The following is a 26,738-nucleotide window of genomic DNA, read 5'->3' as shown; positions in this document are numbered from 1 at the left end:
CTTTGAATACCAGATTCTGTGAAGTTATTTTTGATGTAACATAGCGACATGAATTTATTCTATCTGGGAGCAAGGGACATGCTTTGTTTCTTTCTCATTTTTGAGAGGCCATTTCCATAATTAAAATAATGGTGTTTTGAAAATGTGCTTGACCAATCCTAGAGATGATATGCTTAATTTTTCATTGGTTTGAATATCTTTTTAACTATTTACCCCTCTGTCTTCAGGATCTTCCTATATCTCAATATCGAACTTATAATTCATTTGTTCACTCATTCACTCATTTACTCAGGAAACATTTGATAACTGACTCTTACACATCAGGCAGTGTATGAGGTGTGAGGGATATAAAAGTAAGACATTTTCCCAGGCCTGAGGCTCTTGGGGAAGCGGAGGGAACATGTAATCACACCAGACTCTGAGGAAGGACAGAGCGGGGATGACAGCCCAGAGGGATCCAAGAAGGCTGTCCTGAGAAACACATTTCAGTGTCTCCGGCAGAGCCACGAGGAAACACTCTGCCTCACAGGAATAGCATGTTTATGTTGCTGGGGTTCATGGATTCCATTCTGTCACAAGTGACAGGAAACCTGATCCCAAACAAAAACAAAAAGGAAAGGACATTCACTGGCTCCTACAACTCAAAAGTCCAGATTCACTCTGGCTTCCGGCCCAGCTGAAAGCGAGGCTCAAGCAGTGTCACCAGACCCAGGCATCCCATCCCCCAGCTCTGCTCTCTGGTGTGTTAGCCAAGTTCTCGGGCCAGCTTTCCTCCCCTGGTCCGCATGTGGCTGCTGACACTCCTGGGGCTGCATCCTTGCAGGTCTGAGCTCCCAGAAAGGAACATTAGGCCTTGTACCAGAACTCTGGAGATTCACTCTGATCGGACCAACTCAGTCCCATTTCCTGTCCCCTCCCCAAGTCAGTGGCTCCACGGAGGACGAAGCACTGATCAGCGCGGGCCTGGCCTCCTGCCCCACACCAAGGGCTGCCGTGGGACCTCAGAACCGCATGGACTGAATGGGGTAGGAGTGGGGCAGATCTGCGGGCAAAACTGACCGTGTTGGAGGACGAATGCTGGAAGGGCAAGGATGCGTCTATCTACCGTGTCCGCAGAGGGCCCGTCAGCGCGGCTGCTGTGCAGACTTCACCGGCGGGGGAGAAGCCAGGGAGAAGTCCGGGCTATAGATAGACAGTCGTGTGTGAGAGGCCTGGCGTCCAGGATAAGGAGTTCAGACTTTTGAAAGTAGTGGGGAGATTTGTAATCAACAGGCAACAAAGTCAGTTTTGGTTTTTTTTTTCCCTTCAGAAAGAAAACTCCGCCTCATTCAACATAACTCCCCAACCCTCCTTCAGAAACACCTGCCTTCCTTGCTTTGAATAACAGGGCGCTCTCCTGCTTCCCAGCTTCACCCCTCGACCTTCCAGTCCTTTTCACCCAGAAACAGGTGCGCTGTGTGGGGGACGCAGGGCTTCCTTCCAGGCCCCGCTCTTCTCGCGAAGGCAGTTAGCCCCTGCTGCCGAGGCTCCCCTGCCTCTCCATCTGGACCCTCTGCTGGGTCCCAAGAGCCTCTCCTTCTTGAGCTCTCCTCTTGAATGTTTCCCGGGTGACTCGTTTCTAATGTGGCCCATGCCAAAGTCGGACTCTTCGCTGGCCCCTCCCTGCCTCTCTTTGGGGCTTCCCATCGCCAAGAGTGACAGCACTGTCCTGACCGGCATCCAGATTCCTTTCTGTCCCTGACCTCACTCAGCAACCCATCACCAAGTGCTACTAATCTGCCTTCTCAGACCCCTTCCTTCCCATTTCCATGGTGATTGTCCTAGTTCAGGGGCCATCCTCTCTTCCCTAGACTGTGTTGATGCCCCCAGCTGGGCTTCATCACCCCCCAGGTAACCAAGTGATGAACAGATCATGGCCCGGGTTTTCAGCCTTCATTGGGCACCCGTGCTTCTTAGGATGAAGTACAGAATACCTACTGTGCTCGGTTAGTCTCCGCGTGGGCCCTCCCTGTGTTCCTCCCTGGCTTCTCACTTCACTCTGCCCTCCCCATGCCAGCCCCTTTCCTGTCCGGTGTGTTTCTGCCTAAGCCCGCGCTCTCTACTGCAAGCTCTTCCCATGCCCCGCCTCACCAGCCCCTGCTCCCTTGTCAAGTCTCAGCCCCAGGAGGCTTCCGTGGGAAGCCGTCTGGAGACCCTTCCCTACTGACCTCTCCTGTCATAGACTCTGGTAGCCCATCTCCTCCGGGACACATCACACTTATAATTATGGCTCAGCGTCCGACGTCCCAGCAGGCCCTTCAAACCCTCGAGGCCAGGGAACTCCTCTGTCCTGTCCCCTCTGGATCCCACAGCCCAGCACAGAGTGGGCAGCACAGAGTAGATCCTCAAAGGGTATTTTCTAATCGGTGACTGCTCCTGCCTTGCCGGGTATTTGTGGCAAGGTAGAATCATTTCATCACTGATTAAAGATTCTTTTCTGTTGGCTTCTTGGCATCTGTCAAATGGAAAGGTTCAAGGTATAAATGTCACCTTGATTAGAAAAAAAAAAAAAATGCCACTTGCCTTTTAGACAGGCTTTCCCTGCAGACAGTCTGAAAAACATAAGCCACTCATTGGCTAAAGGTCCCTTTTATCAGGTGTCCCAACACTAACCTTTCTTTTCCAATTAGAATTCTCCTAAGCCTCACCTTTAGTAAGAGAAACAGAAGCTTGGAAGACGATGCCCAGACACTCTCACCATCTCTCCCTGTCACACACATGTGTACACACACGTGTGTGTGCATGGGTGTGACTTTGCAGGCAATCCTGACCGGGCCATTTAAAGCGTCTGTCTTGTCTGAGCATTGTTTTGTTTCCAAGTTGCCCCTCATGTCACATAAAAGAACAAAGAAAGAAACCACATGGACCGGCATGCTAAGAAAGCGCTGTCTCAGAGGAAAGCCAGGCACTGTCTTAGACTCCTGCTCCTCCCCGTGAGTTCATGAGCATGACTGGGTTCTAGACTCTGGTGGCTGACGGGCCAGAGTCACACACACGTGTACACACACGCGTGTACACACACGCGTCGTGAGGAAGCTGGGGTGAAAATTAAGGCGTGGGTGTGTCTGTGGGTAAGAGCCAGCAGTAGGAACCTGCCCCTTGGGTCTGTCTCTTTGGCAGGACTGCTCAGCTGGTAGACAACACGCCGCTTCATGGCATCTGCGGGAAAGACACACCCAGGGCAGCCCACACGCGAGGCAGCCTTTACCCTTTGGAAGCCAGAGAGAGCCACGTGGATGCCGGCTCGGCTGCTGTCTCTGCCCCAGCTCAGGGCCGCAGAGGGGAGGCGATGCTGAGACTAGAGCACGTGGCCAAGTGGTCTCCAGTGACACTGTGGCCTTTTTTTAAAAAAAAAAAAATTATTTTTTAATTTAAATTCAATTAATTAACATATAACGTATTATTAGTTTCAGAGGGGGAGTTCAGTGATTCATCAGTCTTCTACCCAGTGCTCACTACAGCAGGCCCTCCTTAATGCCCATCACCCGGTGACCCCATCCCCTCACCCCCCTCCCCTCCAGTAACCCTCAGTTTGTTGCCTATGATTTAGAGTCTCTTATGGTTTGTGTGCCTCTCTGACTTCAACTTCTTTTATTTTTCCTTCCCTTCCCCTAGGATCCTCGCTTTGTTTCTTAAATCCCACATATGAGTGAAATCATACGGTGATTGTCTTCTTCTAATTTAGTTATTTTACTCAGCATAATACCCTCTAGTTCTATCCATGCCGTTGCAAATAGCAAGATTTCAATTTTTGATGGCTGCATAGTATTCCATTATATATATACCACATCTTCTTTATCCATTGATCTGTTGATGGACATCTGGGATCTTTCCATGGTTTGGCTATTGTGGACATTGCTGCTATAAACATTGGGGTGCAGGTTCCCCTTCAGATCACTCTATTTGTATCTTTGGGGTAAATACCCAGTAGTGCAATTGCCAGGTTGTAGGGTAGCTCTGTTTTCAACTTTTTGAGGAACCTCCATGCTGTTTTCCAGAGTGACTGCACCAGCTTGCATTCCCACCAACAGTATAGGAGGGTTCCCCTTTCTCCAGTGTGGCCTTTTGGTTTCCAAATCAGATTATAAATAAATAAATCAAGCACGGTGCTGAGGGCACCGAGCCCTGCAGCAAAGGAACGTGTGCAGTTCTCACATTGATTTTTCTGCGAGGAGCATCAGCTGTCCAACATTGTGGTTGGAAAAGGAAGGTGGAAGGACTGGGAGGAAGGTAGGGGAAGCCTCATTTCTGGATGCTTCCATCTGTCTCCATCATTCCTCAATTTCTGTTGCCCCCAAAGTGGAACTGTTCTAAGACATATTAGTGGTCATTAGGGTCCTGGGCTGTGGAGTCGGACGTGGCTGGTGAGAATCCGGGCTCTGTCCTCCTGGCCATATGACCCCGTGCTCCGGTTTACTTCCCTGTAAAGTGCAGATAACGTAGACACCTAAGAGAGCTGTCGTGACGATTGACTGAGATGTGTCTATGAAGCGCACGTGTCTCCGAGATCAAAAAGAAAATCTGAAACTGGTGGCTGTCTTTCAGTTCTCCAGGGGTCGCTTCCTTTCCTTCATTCCTTCATACCAAGTGCCACTAAGCAAAGCCCTCCCCGGGACCCTAAAGCCTTGGAGCTACAGGGTCCTTAGACACCAACATGACAGGACCCAGACCCCTTTCTTTCTGACGAGGGGTAGAAAATCCTTTTCCTGTGCCAGGCTGCGTTCACCAAGGCTGAAGCCGGGCAGCCCGGTGCACCTCCCGGTCCTCTTCACCCCACCCCTCCACAGCCAGGTTCTTTAGTTTTCTTTTGAAACAAAAACAGCTTTATTGATTGCCTGGGGGCACGCCCCAGGTATCCTTCTGTGCGGCCATCCCAAGCTGCTCAGCCAGGCCTGCCGCATGTGACCTTGGACTCCCCTCCCAGCAGAGCTCTTGAAGTTGTGCCCGTCCTGTAATACGTGCTCAGTAAATGCCCGCCCCGACAGACACTCCTTTACTGAGGAAACCGAGGCGGCTAATGTTAATTAATGTTCATTCATTAAATGTTCATACTAGACCACGTTTGAGAAGCAGCATCCCAGGGGTGGCTTTGAGACCTTTTTCCCCGAAATCAGTCTGAAGCCTGAAGCTGAGGGCTGCAAGTGCCTCTCTCTGGCCTAAGCTTCAGTCCCTTCCATAAATATCCCTTTCTGTTCCCCACTAGCCCTGCATGCCTCAGAATGCTTGAAGCTCCTGCATTCACCGTTTTTTTCTTTTCCACCTCCCAGAGAAGTCTGGATAAGCAATAAAAGCAAGCAGGGAGCCCTGGCTCAAGAGGAAACGCAGCTCTGATGAAGGAGCAGAAGGGGCAAAGTAAATGGTGGCCTCAGCTGGCTGTGGCCACAACGCCGAGTCAAGCTCGAAGCCCTTCCAGGCCCCCTTTTCTCTTCCTTAACTCTCCCCAACCTGTGTCTGAGCCAGGGTAATTTCACAGCCCAAGGAATGAAGCCAGTGGGAATGCGGGCTATCCTCCACCCCCTCCTCTGCACATCACCATCAACTAGTGGCTTCAAACAAAATCACGTTATTTTCTTTCCATTCTGGAGGTCAAGAGACTGAATCTATTTCTCTGGGCCGAAGCCAAGTGTGGACATGGCCAGGCTCCCTCTACTCCCTCCAGAGGCTCTAGGGAAAATCTAGGAATATCCCCCTTCTTGCCCTTTCTGGCTTCCAGAGCTGCATTCCTGGCATTCCTTGGATCCTGACCCCTTCCTCCATCCTCAAAGTCCACAGCAGTGTCTTCTTTTTTTTATTTAATTTTTTCAATTTATTTATTTTCAGAAAAACAGTATTCATTATTTTTTCACCACACCCAGTGCTCCATGCAATCTGTGCCCTCTATAATACCCACCACCTGGTACCCCAACCTCCCACCTCCCCGCCACTTCAAACCCCTCAGATTGTTTTTCAGAGTCCATAGTCTCTTGTGATTCACCTCCCCTTCCAATTTCCCCCAACTCCTTTCTCCTCTCTAACACCCCTTGTCCTCCATGATATTTGTTATGCTCCACAAATAAGTGAAACCATATGATAATTGACTCTCTCTGCTTGACTTATTTCACTCAGCATAATCTCTTCCGGTCCCTTCCATGTTGCTACAAAAGTTGGGTGTTCATCCTTTCTGATGGAGGCATAATACTCCATAGTGTATATGGACCACATCTTCCTTATCCATTCATCCGTTGAAGGGCATCTTGGTTCTTTCCATAGTTTGGCGACCATGGCCATTGCTGCTATAAACATTGGGGTACAGATGGCCCTTCTTTTCACGACATCTGTATCCTTGGGGTAAATACCCAGGAGTGCAATTGCAGGGTCATAGGGAAGCTCTATTTTTAATTTCTTGAGGAATCTCCACACTGTCCTCCAAAGAGGCTGCACCAACTTGCTTTCCCACCAACAGTGTAAGAGGGTTCGCTTTTCTCCACATCCTCTCCAACACATGTTGTTTCCTGTTTTGTTAATTTTGGCCATTCTAACTGGTGTAAGATGATATCTCAATGTGGTTTTAATTTGAATCTCCCTGAGGGCTAATGATGATGAACATTTTTTCATGTGTCTGATAGCCATTTGTATGTCTTGATTGGAAAAGTGTCTGTTCATATCTTCTGCCCATTTTTTGATATGTTTGCCTGTTTCGTGTGTGTTAAGTTTGAGGAGTTCATTATAGATCCTGGATATCAACCTTTTGTCTGTACTGTCATTTGCAAATATCTTCTCCCATTCTGTGGGTTGCCTCTTTGTTTTTTTGACTGTTTCCTTTGCTGTGCAGAAGCTTTTGATTTTGATGAAGTCCCAAAAGTTTATTTTCACTTTTGTTTCCTTTGCCTTTGGAGACATATCTTGAAAGAAGTTGCTGTGGCTGGTATCGAAGAGATTACCTCAGTGTCTTCTCATCATTCTCTCTCTGCTGAGATCACCACATGCCCTTCTCTACTCTCGGCAGGCGTATCACGCTCTGCCTCCCCCTTGTAAGGACACCTGTGATTATACCATTGGCCTCTCCCAGATCCATCGCCCCGTCTCAAGACTTTACTTAATCACATCTGAAAAGTCCCTCTTTTGCTACCCCAGGAAACATTCACAGGTTAAGGGGATTCCAACAGGGACATGGGGAGGATGCTCCTTATTCAACCTACCAGACTCCCCGGCTCTGCCGGCCCCAAGCACTCATGCTTCCTCCACTCTCTGCCAGTCCAAATTAGCTTCTAAAAATGGATTTTTCAATACTGACTACCTTATAATGCCAGAAGGAACTTTTTGGTTCTAATTTTTAGCAAATGAGAGTCTAACTTTAAAAAAAAAAAAATGCCTTGGCCTGTGTAACAGAAAGTGTCTAGGTGTGGGATTCAGGCACAGCTTGAACCAAGGTCAGGCAGTGTCACCTGGCCCTCCCGTCTCTCCCACCATCTCTTTGCTCTACCATCTGCTGTGTCAGCTCCACTTTCGGGCAGATCCCGCACACACAGCGGCAAGATGACTCACGAGCTCCAGCAGTGCCAGCTCTCATATGCCAGGTTCAAGTCCAGGGAGAAGAGGTAGAGGCTCTTTCTCTGCAATGAGCAACTGGCAAATGTTTTGCTGCAACTCTCTGGCTGTGGTTGGTTCCTCAGCTGAGGCCTGGGGAACCCAGTGGTGCCCTGGAGTTGGGCTGCAAGTGAGAGTCAGGCTCATTGTCAGAGGGGAGCATGAGGCACCTGTGCCAAGAAAGGGATGCTGGATCCCAGGTAGCCAAGAGCAAAGATGCCCACCACAATGACCAATCAGATGCCTTGTGTTCCCCTGGTGAGTCTCAAGCCAAAGAAATGGGCATCTGATTATGAAATTTGGCAGCTGGTTTTTGGAAGGCTATCTGAGGGACCCTAGCAGTGCCCCAGGGACGTGGTAAGCTGCTAGGCCCCTCAGACTGGAAAGGCAGCTCATGTGAGGCCCTGTGCCTTTTTCTTGCACCATGGCCCTGTCACCATGGAGCACAGACTCCAGCTTCGAAGCACCATCACCTTCTCTGCTTCTGCAGCTTTGACCTTCCATGTGAACGACAACATCCCCATCTTTGAAACCTTAGGATTGGACCACCAATACAGTGAACAAATCTGTATCTTTACTGAGAGAAAAACCTCTTTTAACAGCCTTCCTGAGCAAAATGTGTCTCCCATGGCAATTATTTCCTATAGACCATTGTGTAAGGCCGAACCTGCATAGTAAAAGCATTAGAGGAAGATTCTGTAGTTTTGACCGTGGAAATAATGATAATTGTGTTGATCATGTGCCAGTCACAGTTACAGCCCTATTACGTATCTTAGCTCACGTCACATGACAGTCCTGGGAAGTACTAACATCCTTCCCTTGACATTGAGCTCCCACAATGGACCCGGACTCTGGGTGTGCACTGAGTGCAAAGCCCCTGCCTTGACTGCTGTCTTTACTGACATATCAAAGAGCATTTTTCTATATATCCCATTACTGGATATCCATCTTTCATTTAAATGAAGGTTCATTTAATGAAGACCCAAGGACCTCGGGAACGTGAGCACCATCATGGCCTGTAGCGAGGTGGGAGGTACGCTAGAGGAGGCCCGAACAGGACTTGCTGAGGGGCTGGTTGGGAGGAGGAAGAAGAGGTTCTGTCAAGGTCAGTGCCAGGATTTTCAGTTCAAGTAACTAGGTGAGTGGGAGATAGTGCTGTCGGGTGAGGAGGGAAACAGTCCAGATTTGGCAGTAGAAGGACAAAGAGGGTTTGGGCCTGGAGAAGATGACAATAAAGGTCCGTGACTATGCACCCACCGCCACTACAGAACAAGAATCAGTGTAGAAATCGGGCTCCTTCAGCACAACCTGGTGGGTAGCCCAGTGCTACATGACACCGAGTAAACAATAGAAATAGTTCCCAGTGAGCAGGACTTCACAGATGCGCTTAAAAAAAGGGAAAAAAAAGTAACAGATTTGAAAATCTCTGTCATAGACACTTAGCTCCTCACAAATCATTTACAGATGGCCCTCAGCCCCATCTGTTCATTTAAGAACTTCTGGCAGAAACTGGGGATGGCAAAGATGAGGGTGGAAATCAGTTGCCCTGTGACGACATGCGGTAAGTTTGTGGGATATGCAGTTTTGTCGTCTTGGTCTTTCTTCTTTCCACTCTGCTGATGAGCTGCTGGGGTTATCAGGATAAGGTGCTTTCTCAGGTTAGCATTCTGTGGTTCGAGGAGGCCCAGGAAGGGGACTCTGATTGGAAGAGTTGGCAGAATTAGAGGTCTAGGCAAAGAAGGCTGAGAAAGAAAAAAGTGGCTACATAAACCAAGAAAGGGGAATTTGTTTTTAAATTAGAGGGAAACAGTTCCATTTCTAGTAATATAGTGGGCTAAAATGCCAATTTAAATATATATACATATTTACTTAAAAAAAATATATATATATACTTGTTTTAAATTTTGAGGTCTGGATAAACTAACAGGAATTCCCACAGAGAAAGTTCGAAGGAACATTGAACGTTCATATTAGTGTGCTATTTTATATTATTTTGCTAGTTTACCTCAGACTGGAAAGCTAAAACAATGTATTTTCTCACAGTTCTGGAAGCTAGAAACCTGAGATCTAAGTGTTGGCAGGGTTAGTTCCTTCTGTGGGCCATGAGGGAAAGATCTGTTCTAGGCCCTCTTCTTGGCTTGGAGATGACTGTCTTCCCCCTGGGCCTTGCCTCTGTACATGTCTGTGGCCAAATTTCCAAATTTTATAATAATAAAGCGAATGTTGCCTCACCTCCCATTATAAATGTGACACTCTTTATAAACTTAAGCCCCTCGTGAAAGAGAACAGTGTGAGGCCAGCCTCCAGCTAACCTGCTTATACTCCATGGTGATGCCCCCTAGAAGCTTCCCAGGCCTCCCTCATCAGGCCTCTCACAGCCTGGATCCTGTAGCCCATCCACATAGGATCTCCTCTCCTGCTATGATAGGCCAGTGAATTTATCTGACCCAGGGGTCAGATTAGCCTCTGGGACTGATGGGAAGACTGTAGCCATCTCTCAAGTCTGAGCTTCCAGAGACAAGTTCCTGTGTAGTGAGTCTGCAAGAGATCAAGGCCAAGAGCCTTTGAAGGAGAGCTTTGAAGAGGGTAGGCTTTTTGCTCATTTCATATTTAACTTAAGGTGATCACTGGAAGGGATCCTGTCGTCTACTTCTGTTTGCCACCGTTTCATCCAATTTCCTGAGATACCACATCCATTACCCCATCGGGAAATGAACTGAGCTGTTTTTCATTTCAGTTTTGAGTGTTATGAAACTTTTCGTCCTGCTTTAATGTTGCTACAGTAGAACTCCAGTCACCTTATTATAGAGTCATTCTTTTTAAGGCATCTACCCAGTGCCTCCAGCGCTGGCGGCGGGTATCAGCCTCGTAGACGTTCAGTGTGAGCAAAGCTGGCTTCTAAAGAAATCAGTGGAAAGCGTCAGTGCGTATTTGAACCTGAGTTAGGGCTATGTCTGCTTCGTTCATTTAGTGATCTGGTTCTTTAAAAGGGCCTACCTGATCTATCTGTGTGTTCATATTAATTAAAATGCCCCACAGCTAGCTACGTCTCCTGAAGACCCAACAGTAAAAGAAATCAACTTGAAAAAAACCATCCTGTTTTGAAAGTATTTCTAAAGGGCTTTGAAACTGATTACAAGGGAGATTTCACAGCCTGCCTACCTGTTCTGCCATCTTTCGAAGAGTATGTAGCAGTGGGGACATCTTCTGGAGCTTTTATAGAAGTGGCCATTTCTCACAGAAATCCCTCTGGAGACCGTCAGGGAGATCTGGGTACATTCCTCCACCACTCACCTTGCAGCAAAACTCCGTGGGAAGTCACTTCAAGGCAAGGTCAAATGTGGCTGGCTTTTCCTTACCTAGATTACAATCAGGATGGACCCCTCATCATCCAAAAGAAGGGTTCTAGACAATACGTTGTTCTTTACGTTGTGGCTTTCAATTACCCCTAAAATGAGAAAGCCTGTGAGGCACTGCCATGGGCCTGGCGTGGCAGACGTGACCAAGGAGAAGCCCTTGCCCATTAAAGAGGTGGACTGTCCAGCAAACTGGTGAAGAGTGAGCTCTGGAGCCAGGCTAACTTACTGGCTCTCTGAGCTTCTGTTTTGTCACCTGAAGACCGAGGACCATCGCAGTACCTGCTTCATTGAGCTATTCTGAAGATTTAATCAGGCAGACCTTATGGAGTGTTTCATACAGTACCAGGTGGAGAGTAAGTTGTGTTGGCTGCAGGTACCTACCTCGGTCCTGTTCTAGTCTGTTTGGATGCTATACCAATCCAAGCACCACACATCCATCTCTCACAGTTTCGAAGGCTGAGAAGCCCCGCAGATGACGCAGACAGACTTGGTGTCTGGTGAGAACTGCTTCCTGGTTCACCGATGGGGTCTTTCTGCTGTATGCTTAAGGTGGAAGGGCCGAGCTCGTTCTCTGGGCTCTCCTGGATAAGGGCATGAATCCCCTCATGAAGCTTCTGCTTCATAATCACCTCTCAGCAGGCCTACCTCCTAATACCATCGCCTTACAGGTTAGGATCCCAGCATACAAGATCTGGGGAGGACACAAACATTCAGACCATAACAAGAAGGCTCTTGTTTGACCACCAATTTTTGTGACCTTCTTGCCACCATCTTCTTTGTCCTTGTACTTGGCCTTGAGTGCATAGCCGAATCATGTTGGAAGCTTTTAAATATCCTGACTCGAAGTGAATCAGATTCTCTGCAGTTGGGACTCAGGCATCAGCTGATGTTACAGTTCGGCATGTGATTCCAATGAACAGCCACAGGAGGAACCACTGTTCTAGAAGCTTCAACTGCAACTCCTTTCGAGAACCTTTAAAAATATGATTTTACCCCCAAAGGTGTGGGGGTTAAAACTTGAACTTTGGCTACTCATTGATGTTCTGCCAACATCCCCCTTAGCATAGATGACCAGTTGGAAGCATTCTGGGACACGATCAAGTCAAAGGGCTAAGGCAGGCTGCTTTCATAATGGGTATGTGTTTGCAGTTTGCTTCCTCTTCTCATGTGCCAGAGCTGGGACGAGCTGGTATGGAAGGCACTGAGCCAGCCCCATCTGTCATTTGCTTCCCGATGTGGGAGGTTCAGCAACTGTAAGACTACAGAGCCAGGCAATAAATAAGGAAACGTGGTTGGGACTTTGTGCCTAGAGGGGCTCTGGAACTTGCCTCCTTTTCACTTGACTTAAAGCAATGATTCCAGTCTCCACTTAGAGATAGAAAACAGGGGCCAGTCTAATGTGGAGCAGGCTTGTGATGAGTGGAGTTAGAGGAAGGGAGGGAGGCAGGGAGGGCATTCATCTGAATTCCAACAATGAAGGTGTTCCCCAGTCAGCCGAACACAAGAGCAGCTCAGGGCATTGGACTTCTGCCCTGACTCAGGCACCCTGCTGAGGGTCCAGTGTAAGCCTCAAACAATCAGGTGAGGGGAACTCTATCACCGGCACAGTAGCCAGGTGACACAGTGTGTGTACAGGGAAGCCAGAGTTCAAACCCAGGCTGTCTGACCCCTCCCACCCCCAGCCTTGAACTGAATCACTGGGCACTCCACACGTCTTGCTGTTGGAGCACTCATATTCTTTTTTTTTTTTTTTTTTTTTTTTTTATTTATTTGAGAGAGAGAGACAGTGAGAAAGAGCATGAGCGAGGAGAAGGTCAGAGAGCGAAGCAGACTCCCCATGGAGCTGGGAGCCCGATGTGGGACTCGATCCCGGGACTCCAGGATCACGCCCTGAGCCGAAGGCAGTCGTCCAACCAACTGAGCCACCCAGGCGTCCCGGAGCACTCATATTCTGAATGATACCCGTCCCTATGTCTCTGACCCTGACCCACTGGCCTCTGGGTCCCTTGAAGCAAGATCTGGCTTTCTGATCTTTGATAAGCATGCAGTGCTGCGGTGGTCTCCCTAGAAACAGAGTCGGAGATGCTGATTCTTGGGCAGGTGCTTATCAAGGGAGGCTCTCCGGAGAAACTGTGAGAGAGTAAGAAAAATGAGTTAGGGCAAGGGGAGAACTAGGGCATCTGCCCAACCCCATGGAGAGCTCTGGAGTGTAAATTGCCTCTGAGTCTGTCCCAGTCAGAGCCCTCACTCTCATCTAGCTATCCTAGCCTGCAGATGGCACCCGAAGGGGAGGGAGGGCATAACCTCCCAGGCATCTCAGGGTCAGGGAAGGCAATTCCTACCAATGAGCCAGACAAAGGGGCAGCCGACACCCAGAGCTTCCAGTGAGTGGGGGCATCGTTCCGGCGAGAGAGGTGTAACAGTGTGCTAGCTACAGCTGTCGGTGTGTATATCCATGCATGCGGCAACACAGGAGCCAAACAAACGCCTTTAGTCCAGTCAGGGGTGGTTTTCACCCTTTGTAGGCACACTCCCAGAATCCAGGTGCAGGGAATCACTGGTTTAGAGGTCACTGTGTCTCCTGCAAGGCTGTTCCCCACCCGACACATGCCCCCCAGCCACCCGGAGACCGTGGCTGCCTGCCCCGACGCCAGCGCACAACGAACACGCACCCTTCGGTCTCCGCGTTATCACCTGGACCACAGCGCAGCATCTCAACTGAAACAAACATGCTCGAACCGTTATCCCTGCTTCCGGTGAAGGGAGACGAGCAAAAAAGACGGAGCACTTTTTAAGTCTGCAGCACAAAAGAGTGTTATCGATTCTAACTTACCCAAGAGTTGAAAATAAAATAGGAGGAGGGGAAGCCTCCGGGCCCAAACCAGTGTGGCTGACGGACAGGGTGTCCGATGTCCATGTGATCTGTCCCAGCTGAAGGGAGAAGGTTTCTTTCCTGGCTTCTCTGGGGATGCTCGTATGGGGAGCTCTGGAATCGGAGCAATATTGATTTTCCTTGTTTGCTACTACGCTCTTTTAAAAAATAACCAAACCTAATCCTCTTGGGGTCAGCATAACAGGAAAGTAATCATCTGTTCCTGAGGGTAAAATGAAATCCGAGCCCCCAAACCACCAACATTCTATTTCAGTTGTTTTGGAGCAGGTTTTTTATTTGAATGATAAATTAAAGCCTTCACTATGACAAAGGCTTCCCTGTCTCCTTATGGCTTCGTATGTGAGCCATGGGGCCACTCCCCCAGGCTCCTTTGTTTGTCTCCAGAGACCTCTCACTTCCAATTGTTCAGGTATCACGATCCTCCTCGGAGGTGTTGTTTGTCCTCAGGTCTGCAGACACAGTACAGCATTGAATTTTTCCTTTACAGATATTCCCATGGGCACCCCCCCCCACCCATGTAGCACAACATCCCAGGAGTGTGCAAATGTTGGATGAGAGAGTGTTATGATCTGGGGCAGCTCGGCCGAGTCTCCCTGGGCATCTCTGCTGACCTGGGGTGATTTAATGAGTGCTCGGAATTGTCCTCCGCTCATCAGCACTGACCCTCGCTGGGAAGCCCGAGTGCTAGCCTATTAATTATCAGCGCCAGTCCTTAGCCATCCCTACCCAGCATGGGTTCGAAATCTGGCTGTACATTAGAATCACCTGGGAAGCCTGTTAAAAATCGCACTCCTGGGCCCTGTCTGAGACCTGCCGAATCAGAATTCACCCATTCACGAGAATGTCAACTTGAGACATCTGGCCTGCAGTAAACCACAACGGAAGCTCATGGAAGAAGACGGAAGGAGCTTTTGCGCTCTTCTTCAGGGTCTTAGGGAGAGGGGTGGGTGGGGTTCGGGTGGAGTACGGTGCAGCCCTGACAGGTGGTGGTGGCTGGTTCTTTCTTCAGAACACAAGCCCCTGGCTTAAGCTTTGATCGCCAATGCATCTGTTTCCAAGAGGCACCGCCTCAGAGGCTGCGATCTGCAGTAACCAACTGGCACCCACACAGCTGGAAAAGGAGCCAGGCCCCTCCACTCACTAACGCTCCTTTGATTTCAGAAACTTGGTAGATTCTTGGCTGGGAAACGCTGACGCGTGCCTGTGGCCCCCCTGCCTTTGTAGGTTTGTGTCACGGCCGAGGAAGGCCTACAGTGCCCCCCTGTCCCAGGCAGAGTCCATCCCGCTCACCTCAACTTCTGCCAGCTTGCAAGCAGTGCCAGCGACAGAATCCCCCGAGATGGATCTGAACGATTTTGTTAAGTAAGTGCCAATGCAAAGCCAGATGGGGTTTTTCAAAATAGCAATTTCTTTCCTCCACACGGACTTACGTTCTCAAACTCATCCCTTATTTATTCAACTGGCCACTCACTAGTCAGCATTTTAGTGAGGGCTTTCCACGCATGACGCCCTCAACCGTGCTTCTGGGATAGAGTAGAAAATCATTTCTGCTCTCCGGAAGTCACAGCTTCCTGAGCCCTGGAGGACTAAGCCGTTCCCATCACACGGCTCTCTCCATCCGTCCCAGGTCTGCGGCCAGGGTCAGGTCAAGTGTAGCAAGCTAAAGAGGATATGGCAATTGACCAAACAGTATATCCTCACAATAAAATGCTCCAGTAAATAACGAAAGTTAACATGGAGCTCTGGGGACACAGCAAATTGTCTGGAGAATTGCTAGAGCTTCCCAGAATTTCTCATAATTTGGTCATAGGCTCATTAGGCCAGGAAAGAAGGGTTGGAGTCTATGGGAAATTGGCCAGCCTGATGTCCCAGAGTCCATGTTTGAGGGCAGGGAGTAACAGCACTGCCCAGCTGGCCTCTTGAGAAAAGCATCCTTTGAGTGAGAACCCACTTATCTTTTGGGGTACAATAGGGGAGAGAGGAAGGTGGGTCTACAACGTAGCTGAAGACCGTGTTGCGATGATTGCTGAATGAGTTATTCAACACATCTCATTCAACTCTCCAGGACTGTCCTCACAGATGAAGGTGTCGGGTGTGAAGAAAGAGAAAACAAGAATGTACAAGTGCCCACTGTGGTCATCTCCGATGTACAGTTTTCAGTCCACAGCATGTCTTGGCAAGCCGAGGGTCCTTACTCTAAAGGAAAAACAGAGGCAGGAGCAATGGCAAGTGTCATGTTTGGGTTTGGGTGGGATGAGCCTGGGGAATGTCATCCGGGTCACTTCCCAACCAAACACCCCCAGAGCCAGCATCCCACTGAGAGCCACACACCTCAGCACATAGATTTTTCTCTTTAATGAAAAAGCTGGTTATCTGTAACCCAAGGCATTCTTCCCAGCTCCTAGATAGAGCCTACAAAAGGAGAAAGATTCTCCTCAGTCATCCCATAGTGAAAACAAAGGGGAGAGCAAAGGATTTTAAAAATTCATACCCTGAAATTCTTCTAGAAGGATGGCCTAAGGAAATCATTGGCGATATAAAGATTTAGGTGCAACGACGTTTGTCACAACACTTTGGAAATAGCAAAAAAATTGGAAAAATAAATTAGCATATCTCCATGGATAATATAAAATCTTTTAAAATAGGGTTTGTTGGGATATCTGGGTGGCTCAGTAGGTTAAGCGTCTTCCTTCAGCTCAGGTCATGATCCCAGGGCCCTAGGATTGAGTCCCTGCTTCTGCCTCTGCCTGCCACTCTCCCTGCTTGTGTTCCCTCTTTCTCTCTCGCTCTGGCAAATAAATAAATAAAATATTTTTTAAAAAATAAAAATAAAATAGAGTTTGTCTCCATAGTGGCAGAGTGGGAGTAAGCAAGCATTTTCATGCTTTCTAGGTAATTATGAAGTGGCATAGCCTCCATGAAATACGATTTGGAGAGTGTATCAAAATTTAAAATGCACAGTTGTTCTGCTAGGTTACTCTTCTCTGGATACGCCTTTATGCTCTCGTAGACATGGACTCTCCTTGTACACTGAAGCTTTGGTGGTAAAAGTAAGAAAAATTGGAAACAACTTTACTCCATATAGGAGACTTGCTAAATAAACCAAATTGTAGCTGCACAAAGCAATACTAGAAAATCTTTTTTTAAAAGATTTTTTAAAATTTATTTGACAGAGAGAGATCACAAGTAGGCAGAGAGGCAGGCAGAGAGAGAAAGTAGGAAGCAGGCTCCCTGTTGAGCAGAGAGCCCGATGCGGGGCTCGATCCCAGGGCCCTGGGATCATGACCTGAGCTGAAGGCAGAGGCTTTAACCCACTGAGCCACCCAGGCACCCCGAAAATCTTTTTTTCTATAAAGGCAAAAGATTTATGCAGTCTGAAGAAAAACCAGAGTATTAAAAATCTTTTTTTAAAAAAACGAGGAAGTTCTCTAATACTGATTTAGAGCAGCCTCTGATATATTAAGTAAAATAAATCCATGTTCTGTTTTTATTTTTTATTTTAATTCCAATAGAGTTAGCATACAGTGCTCATCAGCTTCAGGTGTACAACATAGTGACCCAACGATGTGGGTTGCACACTATGTTGACACTCTGTGACTCAACAAGTCTCTTCACGGCCCGGTGCTCGTCGTGTGAAGTGTGCGCTTTGTCCTCACCCCCTGTTTCACCCATCCTCCCGCCCATCTCCCTTCTGGGAACCACCTGATTGTTCTCTGTGGTGAAGAGTCTGCCTCGTGGTTTGTCTCTTCTTTTTTTTTTTTTTTTTTTTTTTTGTAGAATTGCTTTGTTTCTTAAATTCCACATATGAGTCAAATCAGATAGTATTTGCCTTTCTCTGATGACTGACCTCCTTAGCATTATACTCATTCCATGTTGCTGTAAATGGCAAAATGTGATTCTTTTTTAGGGCTGAGTAATATTCCATTGGTGATCCCTCCCCCCCCCCTTCTTTATCCATTCGTCTATCAGTAGACACTTGGGTGCGTCCATAATTTGGCTATTGTAAGTAATACGGCAGTAAACATGGGGGTGCATCTATCCCTTCGAGTTAGTGTTTTCATATTCTTTGGGTAAATACCCAGTAGTGGAATTACTGGATTATATGACGATTCTATTTTTAATTTTTTGAGGAACCTCCACACTGTTTTCCATTGTCCGCACCAGTTTGCATTCCCACCAACAGCGCACAAGGGTTCCTTTTCCTCCACATTCTCACCAACACTTGTTGCTTGTGTTTTGTGACTGTAGCCATTATGACAGATATGAGGTAAGAACTGATTGTGGTTTCAATTTGCATTTCCCTGATGACGAGTGCTGATGAACATCTTTTCATGTACCTTTTGGCTACATGTTCTCTTTGTAAAAAGTATGTTAGGTGATCCTTGGGAAGAATATTTAGTCACATGGATGGCAGCATTCTTATCAACTGACAAGTCAGAACACGGACAAGATACCCTTATATAAACACATTATACGCCCACACATGTATACGTATAACTTAGTGTAACTTAGTAATTGATTTCTATTTCTCTTTGAAGCTTTCTATGTTTTCCAGATTTTTAGAATACATGTGTATATGTAAAACAGTTGTCTTTTAAATGTTTTCTTTTTTCTATGTTCAAAGAGGTTTGTCCTAGAAAACTCAACAATACAGAAAAATGAAAGCGATAATTTCCTCACAATGCCACCACTTATGGAAAAGTGGTACCGCAAATTTAGCAGACAACCTCCCCGCTAACTCTTTGATCTCTGAATGAATTTGCACATGCTTATACCTTCAGGTGTGATCCCTGGGTGCATGCAATTGTACAGAAGTGGAACTGCTTTTTCACTCCATAATACGCTGTGCATATGATTCCCAGTCCCGAAATATACACTGAACCATCCTCCGTGGATGCAGGTGCCACACCCTCTTCATTTGAAGTGATCCCCCGTTGATAGGCATTTCATTTGCTTCCAAAGTTTTGCTGTTTTAAGGAGTTCTGCAGTGCACATCCTTATGTATGTATTTTGGGCACTTTTCCATTGATCTCCATAAGAGGAAACATGTAGCATTTTTACGGTATGAACAATATACTTCAGTTTTCTGTCACTGAGCGGAGAGCAGCACATGGAGGACCTGTCGTGAATGCTTGCTAGCTTTTCCCCACACCTCTAATTTCTAGGGATTAAACCTCAACTCTGATGAAACAGAAAAAACAGACCCAAACCCGAGCCAGGTGGAGATTCAGGAACCCCCATGGATCCTGGAGCGGGAAGAAATATTTTCCATTGGGATCGAAGAAGTAAGTAACACCTTCTGGGCCCTGAAGTCACTTGAGACTGACTCTGCTTGCTGAGCCCCTGACCCAAGTTGGAAACGTAAACCTTGGCAGACCACTGTGCCCCCGATTGTTATGACTTACATGCAGGGTGCTGGGCGAGCCACCTTTCACGGAGTCAAACAAGTTAAGGTCAGGACTTAACCCGTAAATTGACTAAAGCTTACCCTACCTTCATCCCGACTGAGGCCCTCCCGCAGGGTGACTTACCGGTGTTTGGTGTTCCAGGTGTTTGATATTCTGCCCCTCTACGGAGTGCTGCAGCCGCACAGTAGCCACCAGATGTCAGTCACCTTCTATGGACACTGTGACATCGTTGCACAGGCTAAAGCCCTGTGCGAAGTGGAAGGAGGGCCCACCTATGAGATAATGCTGAAGGGAGAGGCTTCCCTGGTCAACTATTCCTTCGACACCAAGGATATTAACTACGGGTTACAGGTATTGCCAACTACAGGGAGGGGACTTCCCAGTTTCTCCTCAAACGTCGCACAGAGTTCTGTGCTCTGACGTCCCCTGGAACCTCGGATCATCACAGTCTCGCCACCACCCCGACCTTGATCCCTGATCTGCCTCCCTAAGCCTCATCACCTCACCGCCAGCTGTTGGCCGGGCATTTTTCACCTGCTCCTGTGTCTTCTGGAATTCATAGTAGATGCCTTCCCTTGCAATCCAGAAGCCCACGCCGACCCCTGCTTCTCTTCCAACAGCGCCGTCACCTTCTCAGTCCCTTAAGCTTACCATCTCCAAGGCACTTGCCGCTGCGCTCTTGCTACTCGCTACCGCCTCTCCGTCCTTGCCGGCCTCGGGGCTTTCTAATCCATCTAGCGGGATCCCTCGGCATCAGTGTGCCCTTCCCATGGCTACTGAGGTTCTCAGGGCTCGGGGGCTTCTCATGCCGGTCCTGAGATAGGACAGCAGTCCTGCTCAACCCGTAACGTGTGCATGAGTCCCCCAGGAATCTGCTTCAGGGCCGATTCTGATTCGGTAGGTCTGGGGTGGGGCCTTGAGAAAGATGACTCTCTCAAGCTGTCAGGCCCCCAGGTGAGGCTGAGGACCCCACGGAAGAAGGGATTACATCAACTCCTCGCTTCCGCCACCAACGCATCTACACAGCACTGCTACACAGACTTTCCCAAACCTGCATTTTCATCTTCTCAAGTCCCGCAACAGTTAACCCCAGCAGCATTTGGGAAAGCAACATAGCACTGAGAAAGGAGTGTGGTTCTGTAGTCAGAAGAACTGGGATGTCCCCCCAGCCTGACTTCCTACTCAGAACCTTGAACGTATCAAGACCTCTCCAAGCCACAGTGCCCCTCATCTATAAAGTAAGAATGGGGTGGCAGTGCCTGTCTCCTAGGTGGTTATGGTCATTTAAGTCAAGTCTCTGGACAGTCCTATGCATGGGGCAGGGACGCCTCCAATCCTGAGGCCCTTTCTCTGTCACCCACTGGATCAGAGTCAAGCTCTTCCACCTGAGTGAGGGTCTCCTAAGCCCCTCTATTAACTGATGCTCCTTATAGATTAAATTTCACTTATTACAGTTTCCCCTTCAAGCCCGTTCATCCATTTGTGCCCAAACTAGTTTACATGCCGACCCTACTACTTCCCAGCCCTCCCTGCCCCAATACTTCTTCTTATATTATCCCTCTTGTCTACTCTGCCAACCCCAAGGCTCACATACTGTCAGACTCAGCACCCCCTCCAACCTCTACTTTTTTTTCCTCTTACTTCACATTCTCTTAGCATTTAAGTATAGTCTTTGCCATCAAATAATGTACATTCTAGTTTTTGGTTTAGAATAATTGTTAATTCTATGTCTGTACACCTTCTTTTCCCAATGAGATTTGTACTATGTTCTCAGAAACCATATCTCCTACCAAATTATAATGGGAATTAGATACCCCCCCTTTATACAGCTCCTGCATGTAGAATTACTGAATTGTGGGTGTGCGTGTGTTTATAGGTTAAAGATTGTGCCTAGAAGCAATTCACCTGACTCATGTTGAGACTTTCTCCACTGGGTTGACCAAATGGAATTCTCTTTCATTCTTTATCTCCAGAGTCTTCTGGGCAAGTAGTTCTGGCTCAGCTTACAGTATATTCTTTGAAACAGCTAGTCCTTCCCCTAGCCTATCCTGAGAACCCCCAAAGTGGCCTCAGTCTGTGGTTATTGACCCTGCTGATTAGCTGCTGAGCTGTGTTAGTGAGTATGTTTTGCCAATTACACCATGTCTTTCCCTATAAATAGAAAAATCCTAATTCTGAATGCAAATCTCATCCAAAAAATAAATGTTAATATGGGAAAGTTTACTTTTAAGATCCTCCATTATGAGTCTCTGTGGTGCGGAGGGTTAGACACCCCCACACGCAGCCCCACTAACCTGAACTTGTCATCAGTAGAGCTAATGTGGAGCCAAGGCTTCCAGGGTCTGGTGCTCCTCCCACCCCAGGGACCACCTTGGTGATAGTAAAATGTGGACTGGCCAGCGTCTAGATCATGAAAAATGAAATCCGTGTCTGTGAGGTTTATTTGTCCACCGCCCTTTGCCAGGATAATAGCAGCATCCCAAAGGGTGGCTGACGGCAGTCCCCCTCCTTCTCATCTCCAGCTGTTCGACCACATCTCAGAGAATGAGATCACACTGAGGAACACTGGCAAAGTTGGCTTTGAGTTCAAGGTTCTGACTGACCCCCTGTCTTCACCAGACCACCTTCTGCCTGGAGTGCCCCTAATCCTGCCTGTTTCGGTAAGTAGCCTCCTTGCCCACGATGGCTGTGGGGCAATGGTAGGGAGGACCCAAGTTCAAACCTACAAGCCACGCGCCCGTGGAATGTGGGATTATGTTAGATGCTCACTGCCACTATAATGGGTGTGATTTTTTTTTAACAACAAATGGAGTTCTCAGCAATAATCAATCAATCAATCAGTCCAAGCACTTTACTCATTTATTAAGCAAGGATTTATTGAGTCTTGCATGAGCCAGGCACTGCCCAGGCACAAGGGATTCCCCTGTGAACAAGAGAGTCTAACCCAATGGTTTGGGTTTTTTTTTTTTTTTTCCATGATTATAAGAGTGGTTTGTTTCCACTCACGTCCTCACACTTCCCTTGTAATTCCTTGAAGCCAGGGACCTCCTCCCCACTTGGACTTACTCTTTCCTTTTTAAACTACAGTTTTATTACTCATGGATACATCCTTAAACTGCTTTTAGTTTATGAATTTTTCCAAACTTTTAAGCACTTGCTATGACCAGGCACTTTCTTGCCACTGGGGATGGCATAGTGTAGTAAACAAAACAGACAGCTATTCTTGATCCTAAAACTTGGACATTTTGCTTTATCAGATTATGCTTTATCTAGAGTTTTGTGAAAATGGCACTGGTAATGGCAGCTTGTGCCTTTAGCTTTTTTCCCCCCTCAATATTGTGTTTCTAAGACCAGTGTACATTGTTGCATGTAGCTGTAGTTCATTTATTTTCACCATTAAATAATATCCCTTCTTTAACTATATTGAAAGCAGTCTTTCTTTTTCTTGTCAGCACATCTGGGATTTTTTTTTCCCCTAAAATTTTGCTGTTACAAACAATCCTGTTACAAATATTCTCATACCTGTCTCCTTGTGTACAGTTGGAAACATTGTCCTGGGGAATTTTCCTTGGAGTTAAATTTCTGGGTCATGTGCTTTGCATGTGTTCAATTTTGATAAGATTTCTCACAGTGTTTTTTACCTCCCCCTCACCACTGGCATTCCCACCGGACATATATAAGTTTCTTTTGATGCATGTCCTCACCAAAATTTGGTCCTTTTTGGCAATATGTCATTTAAAAAAATTCATCATGTTCCTAGTTTCATTTCCCTGATGGTTTAAGAGGATGAGTCTCTCTTAATGCATTCATTCCCCTTTCATATTTCCTCTTTTATGAAATACCCGTTCACATATACTACCTACTGTTCTCTTTCTTGTTTTCACGTATCTTCATGTGACTGAACGGAGGGTTAGCAGTGAAACAGGCCTCTGGGACTGTCCTGTCCATTAAGTCTCCAGAAGCAGGGCCCATTGTAAATATTAACATTCTCTCTGGTCTTTGTGCTGCGTAGGGTTTTATCAGTTCACATCAAGAGCAGGAGCTGAAGGTTTACTACTTACCTGGAGTACCTGAGGTCTTTCAGAGGAGTTTCCAGATACAGATTGCACACCTGGACCCAGAAAACATCACTCTGCATGGAGAGGGAATTTTCCCCCGAATCTGCCTCGATCTCCCCAGGAAGCTCCGCGGTATTTCTACCCCCTATAGAATTTCCCCACTGGGGAACAAAAGCATTCTGCTTTGTTTATTTGAAGGTTGATTGGCACTCCCATTATTTGCTTAGCGGTCTTCACTAGTTTCCTTCTGTGTGATTCCTCAATTACCAAAAACAAAACAAACAAACAAAAAAAAACCTCGAATTGAAATTGACCCGGGGAATGAGTTTAATGAGACAGGATATGGTCCATGGCAGTCCCAAAATTAAGACCCCTGGCCAGTTTTGCCATCGGGGAACTGCAATCCAGAGGGATCAGGAAGTTGCACTTGGAAAGGCCTTTTCCTCCAGCTGCAGCCTGTCCCTGATTGTCCTCACTGTGGCACACTCACAGACAGCCACTGACGCAAAAGGCTGATTTTACTCCAAGGAGTAGAAATCACAAAATGAAAAGTGTACAGAAAGGCAACCAAGGTTCCGACCCCTTCTGTGGTTTGGCATTACACAGTTTAGTGGCTAATTTAGCCTTTGATTAGTTGTCTGCCCACACCTTACCCAAGGTTTCTCTGGTAACATCTAGCCCCTGGAGCCATCCCTCTAGACCAAAAGACTTCCATCGTGGCAAATCCCAAAGCTCAGCTGAGCATCTGTCTCAGCCATGGACTCTCTGGCTCTTTCTTCCCGACATGGGGTACAAGGTGAAGGGTTAAAACAAAGTTCTCATTCTTCTCTGTGACTCCTTCAAGCTCCTTGAAATCTTCATTCCACAGATGGCTTCAGATGGCGTCCTCGTCCTCAGCCTTTCCCCCTCCCCTGTGCCCCAAAGTCACTGGCTCGCCTGCCGATTGATGATCATCTATTATATCCTGACTGCTCCCTGAAAACATAAACACAACTGTTGGTCCATTTAAGATCATGTTACACTCTAGGATATAGAGCTCCTGCCAGCCAGACGTTAGTTAGTCCGGCTTCACAGAGAAGTGTCTGGACGGAAAGCCTTTGCCACTGGGTGGAAAACCCGGTTCCCAGGCGGCCTTGTAAGGCAGTATCCATGTTTGGCCAGCAGAGGGCTTTCAGAGAATGTCCATCTGAGTACTGTGAGTACCGAATGTACTTCTGGTTGGGTCTCCTGTGTTCCAGTTTGTTACAAGTCCAGTGCTTCCTACTATCCCAGAGTACGCACTTCTCTTTCTCTGCCTACCTCGTCCCTCAAGCATGTGAATTCGTATTGGCCAACGGGTGAACTTGGGTGTCTGAAATCTCTCCACTGATTGCCTACATCCCTGATTGGGGGAATTAAAACCTGTTAAGTTGCAGTTGTAGTTGTAGTTGCAAATATCATCTTTTGGTTTGCTGGGATTTAATAAACGTGCAAAGGGACCTAAAGGATGACCAGGACCATCTGAGTGTGTCCAGCATGGAGGGGGCTCCCAAGTCATGCAGTGTTAGCGTTAGACCCAGAAGAGCACCAAGGAATCTGGGATCTGCTTGCTCACCCTGTGACTTAGGGTATTACTGCCACCAAGTTCTTGAGAACCAGTTGGGGGCTCACTACAGCATAATCTCCTTAAACTCCATGGGGTTTCTTTTTTTTTTTTTTAGATTTTTATTTATTTATTTGACAGACAAAGATCACAAGTAGGCAGAGAGGCAGGCAGAGAGACAGAGAGAGAGGAAGGAAGCAGGCTCCCTGCTGAGCAGAGAGCCTGATGTGGGGCTCAATTCCAGGACCCTCGGACCATGACCTGTGCCGAAGGCAGAGGCTTTAACCCACTGAGCCACCCAGGCGCCCCTCTCCATGGGGTTTCTGACACAAACTGAACTCACTCACAAACTACATCACCCTCTGAGGCAGAGAAAACCTGCCAGACGAAGCACCAAAAAGTTCACTTCCCTTCTCACTCTATGCACCCTGAGCTGACAGTCTGTGTTTTAGGCATAATTCATATATTTCCAATCATCCTTATTTCCTTCTCCTTCTAATCCCACAGGAAATGAGAAGTATGAAACCTTTTTGAATCAAGCCAGAAAAAACCTAGAAAAAGAGCACCACAAGAAACATGAAATACTCATTCACTTAGAGACAACTGAAGAAATGTCTGAGGATGAATCTTTGGAGGTAAGACTAGCTTCACCCTGCACAGAATGACTGTGGCAGAACAGGAGGTACAAAGGCCCAGGGACAAGAAGGACATGGTATCTCTGAGAAACAGAAAGGAGAAAAAGATGTAACTAGAGCAAAGAAGGGGGAAAGGTAAGGGGTCCCCTAGGGAACCTATTAAGGGTTTCGAACTTTATTCTGAGGGCAACAGCAAGTCACTGAAGTGTTTCAAGTGGAGCCTTGTGTAATCAGATTTGCATCTTTAAAAAATCTCTCTGGCTTCCCTGTGGAGCTCCGAGAAGCTCTCAGGGGCCTGCAGAGGATGGGAACAGATGTGCGGAGGTGTGCTCAGTTTCTTAGAAGCTGATGGGGTAACTCTAAATGAGAGGTGGTGGTCATGTCAACAAGGGTGATGACACAGGAGGTAGGGAGACTCTGGTGGTTTCAAGAAATACTCTGGAGGTGGAATGGTCAGTGATTAGGGATTGGTTGGATGTGGGGGTGAGGCAGAGGTGACCCACTGAGATGGGAAACTCAGGACCTGAGGGGAGAGAGAGGCTGGAGAAAGTACTCTGAGTCACCAGACGGTCCTTGTGATCACAGGAAAGGGTGAGATTTCCCGGGAAGTGGACTGAGTGAGCAAGGGAGAGCATCGATCCAGAGTACAGTCTCCGGTCTCCAGCAGCTCCGTAGGGGCAGGGGCAGGCAAAGAGGTTTAGCATGGTGCCTTCGACGTGGGAGCCCAGCCAGGAATTGGTCTTTTGAGGGAGAGAACGACCCAGCTTGTAAAGGCTGCCCTTGTGGGGGGAAGTAAGAGCAAAAATCCCAATGTTCTCCCTCGCTATTCCCTGAAATGCTTCTCTCAACAGTCCGTTCCTCACCATGAAGGCTGCTTTCTCCCTGTGCTCATCTTTTAAAATGCAAATGTGCATGAGAATGTGGTCCTGGGGAAGAGTTATTAATGAAGCTAGCTAGAGAGCCCTTGGGCTGGGGAAGAGCAGTGTCCCTGGGGAGACCGGGAGCCCCAAAGGCCACCCGCGATGTCTTGTTTTGCTGAAACTTTGAGTGCACCTTTGCTCCAAGGACGATCATAATTAATAACATGAGCTACCATTTACCGAATGTTGCCCAAGCCTGTGTCACCCTACGGACCTGCACTCATTCTCCCCTCCCACGGTGGGGAGTGCCACTCTTGTCTCAATTTCACAGTGTGACA

At 47.5% G+C, this 26,738-nt stretch overlaps 1 protein-coding gene across 1 annotated transcript in view; it reads left to right on the top strand.

Annotated features, from left to right (window-relative positions):
• The window catches only part of HYDIN (HYDIN axonemal central pair apparatus protein), a 326,268-nt gene that overhangs the window by 183,589 nt on the left and 115,941 nt on the right, over window positions 1-26,738 (top strand). Inside the window, exons 24-30 of the mRNA XM_044255773.1 lie at window positions 15,082-15,219; window positions 15,923-16,004; window positions 19,023-19,142; window positions 19,407-19,616; window positions 21,788-21,925; window positions 23,278-23,455; window positions 25,413-25,540. Coding sequence (XP_044111708.1) covers window positions 15,082-15,219; window positions 15,923-16,004; window positions 19,023-19,142; window positions 19,407-19,616; window positions 21,788-21,925; window positions 23,278-23,455; window positions 25,413-25,540 — 994 coding nt within the window. The remainder of the gene's footprint in view (window positions 1-15,081; window positions 15,220-15,922; window positions 16,005-19,022; window positions 19,143-19,406; window positions 19,617-21,787; window positions 21,926-23,277; window positions 23,456-25,412; window positions 25,541-26,738) is intronic.

This window comes from Neovison vison, chromosome 7, assembly GCF_020171115.1.
Source record: "Neovison vison isolate M4711 chromosome 7, ASM_NN_V1, whole genome shotgun sequence".
In the NCBI taxonomy this organism is placed as follows: Eukaryota; Metazoa; Chordata; class Mammalia; order Carnivora; family Mustelidae; genus Neogale; species Neogale vison.
Note: the sequence above shows the minus strand (reverse complement) of the source record. Positions and strands in the feature narration are given on the sequence as shown.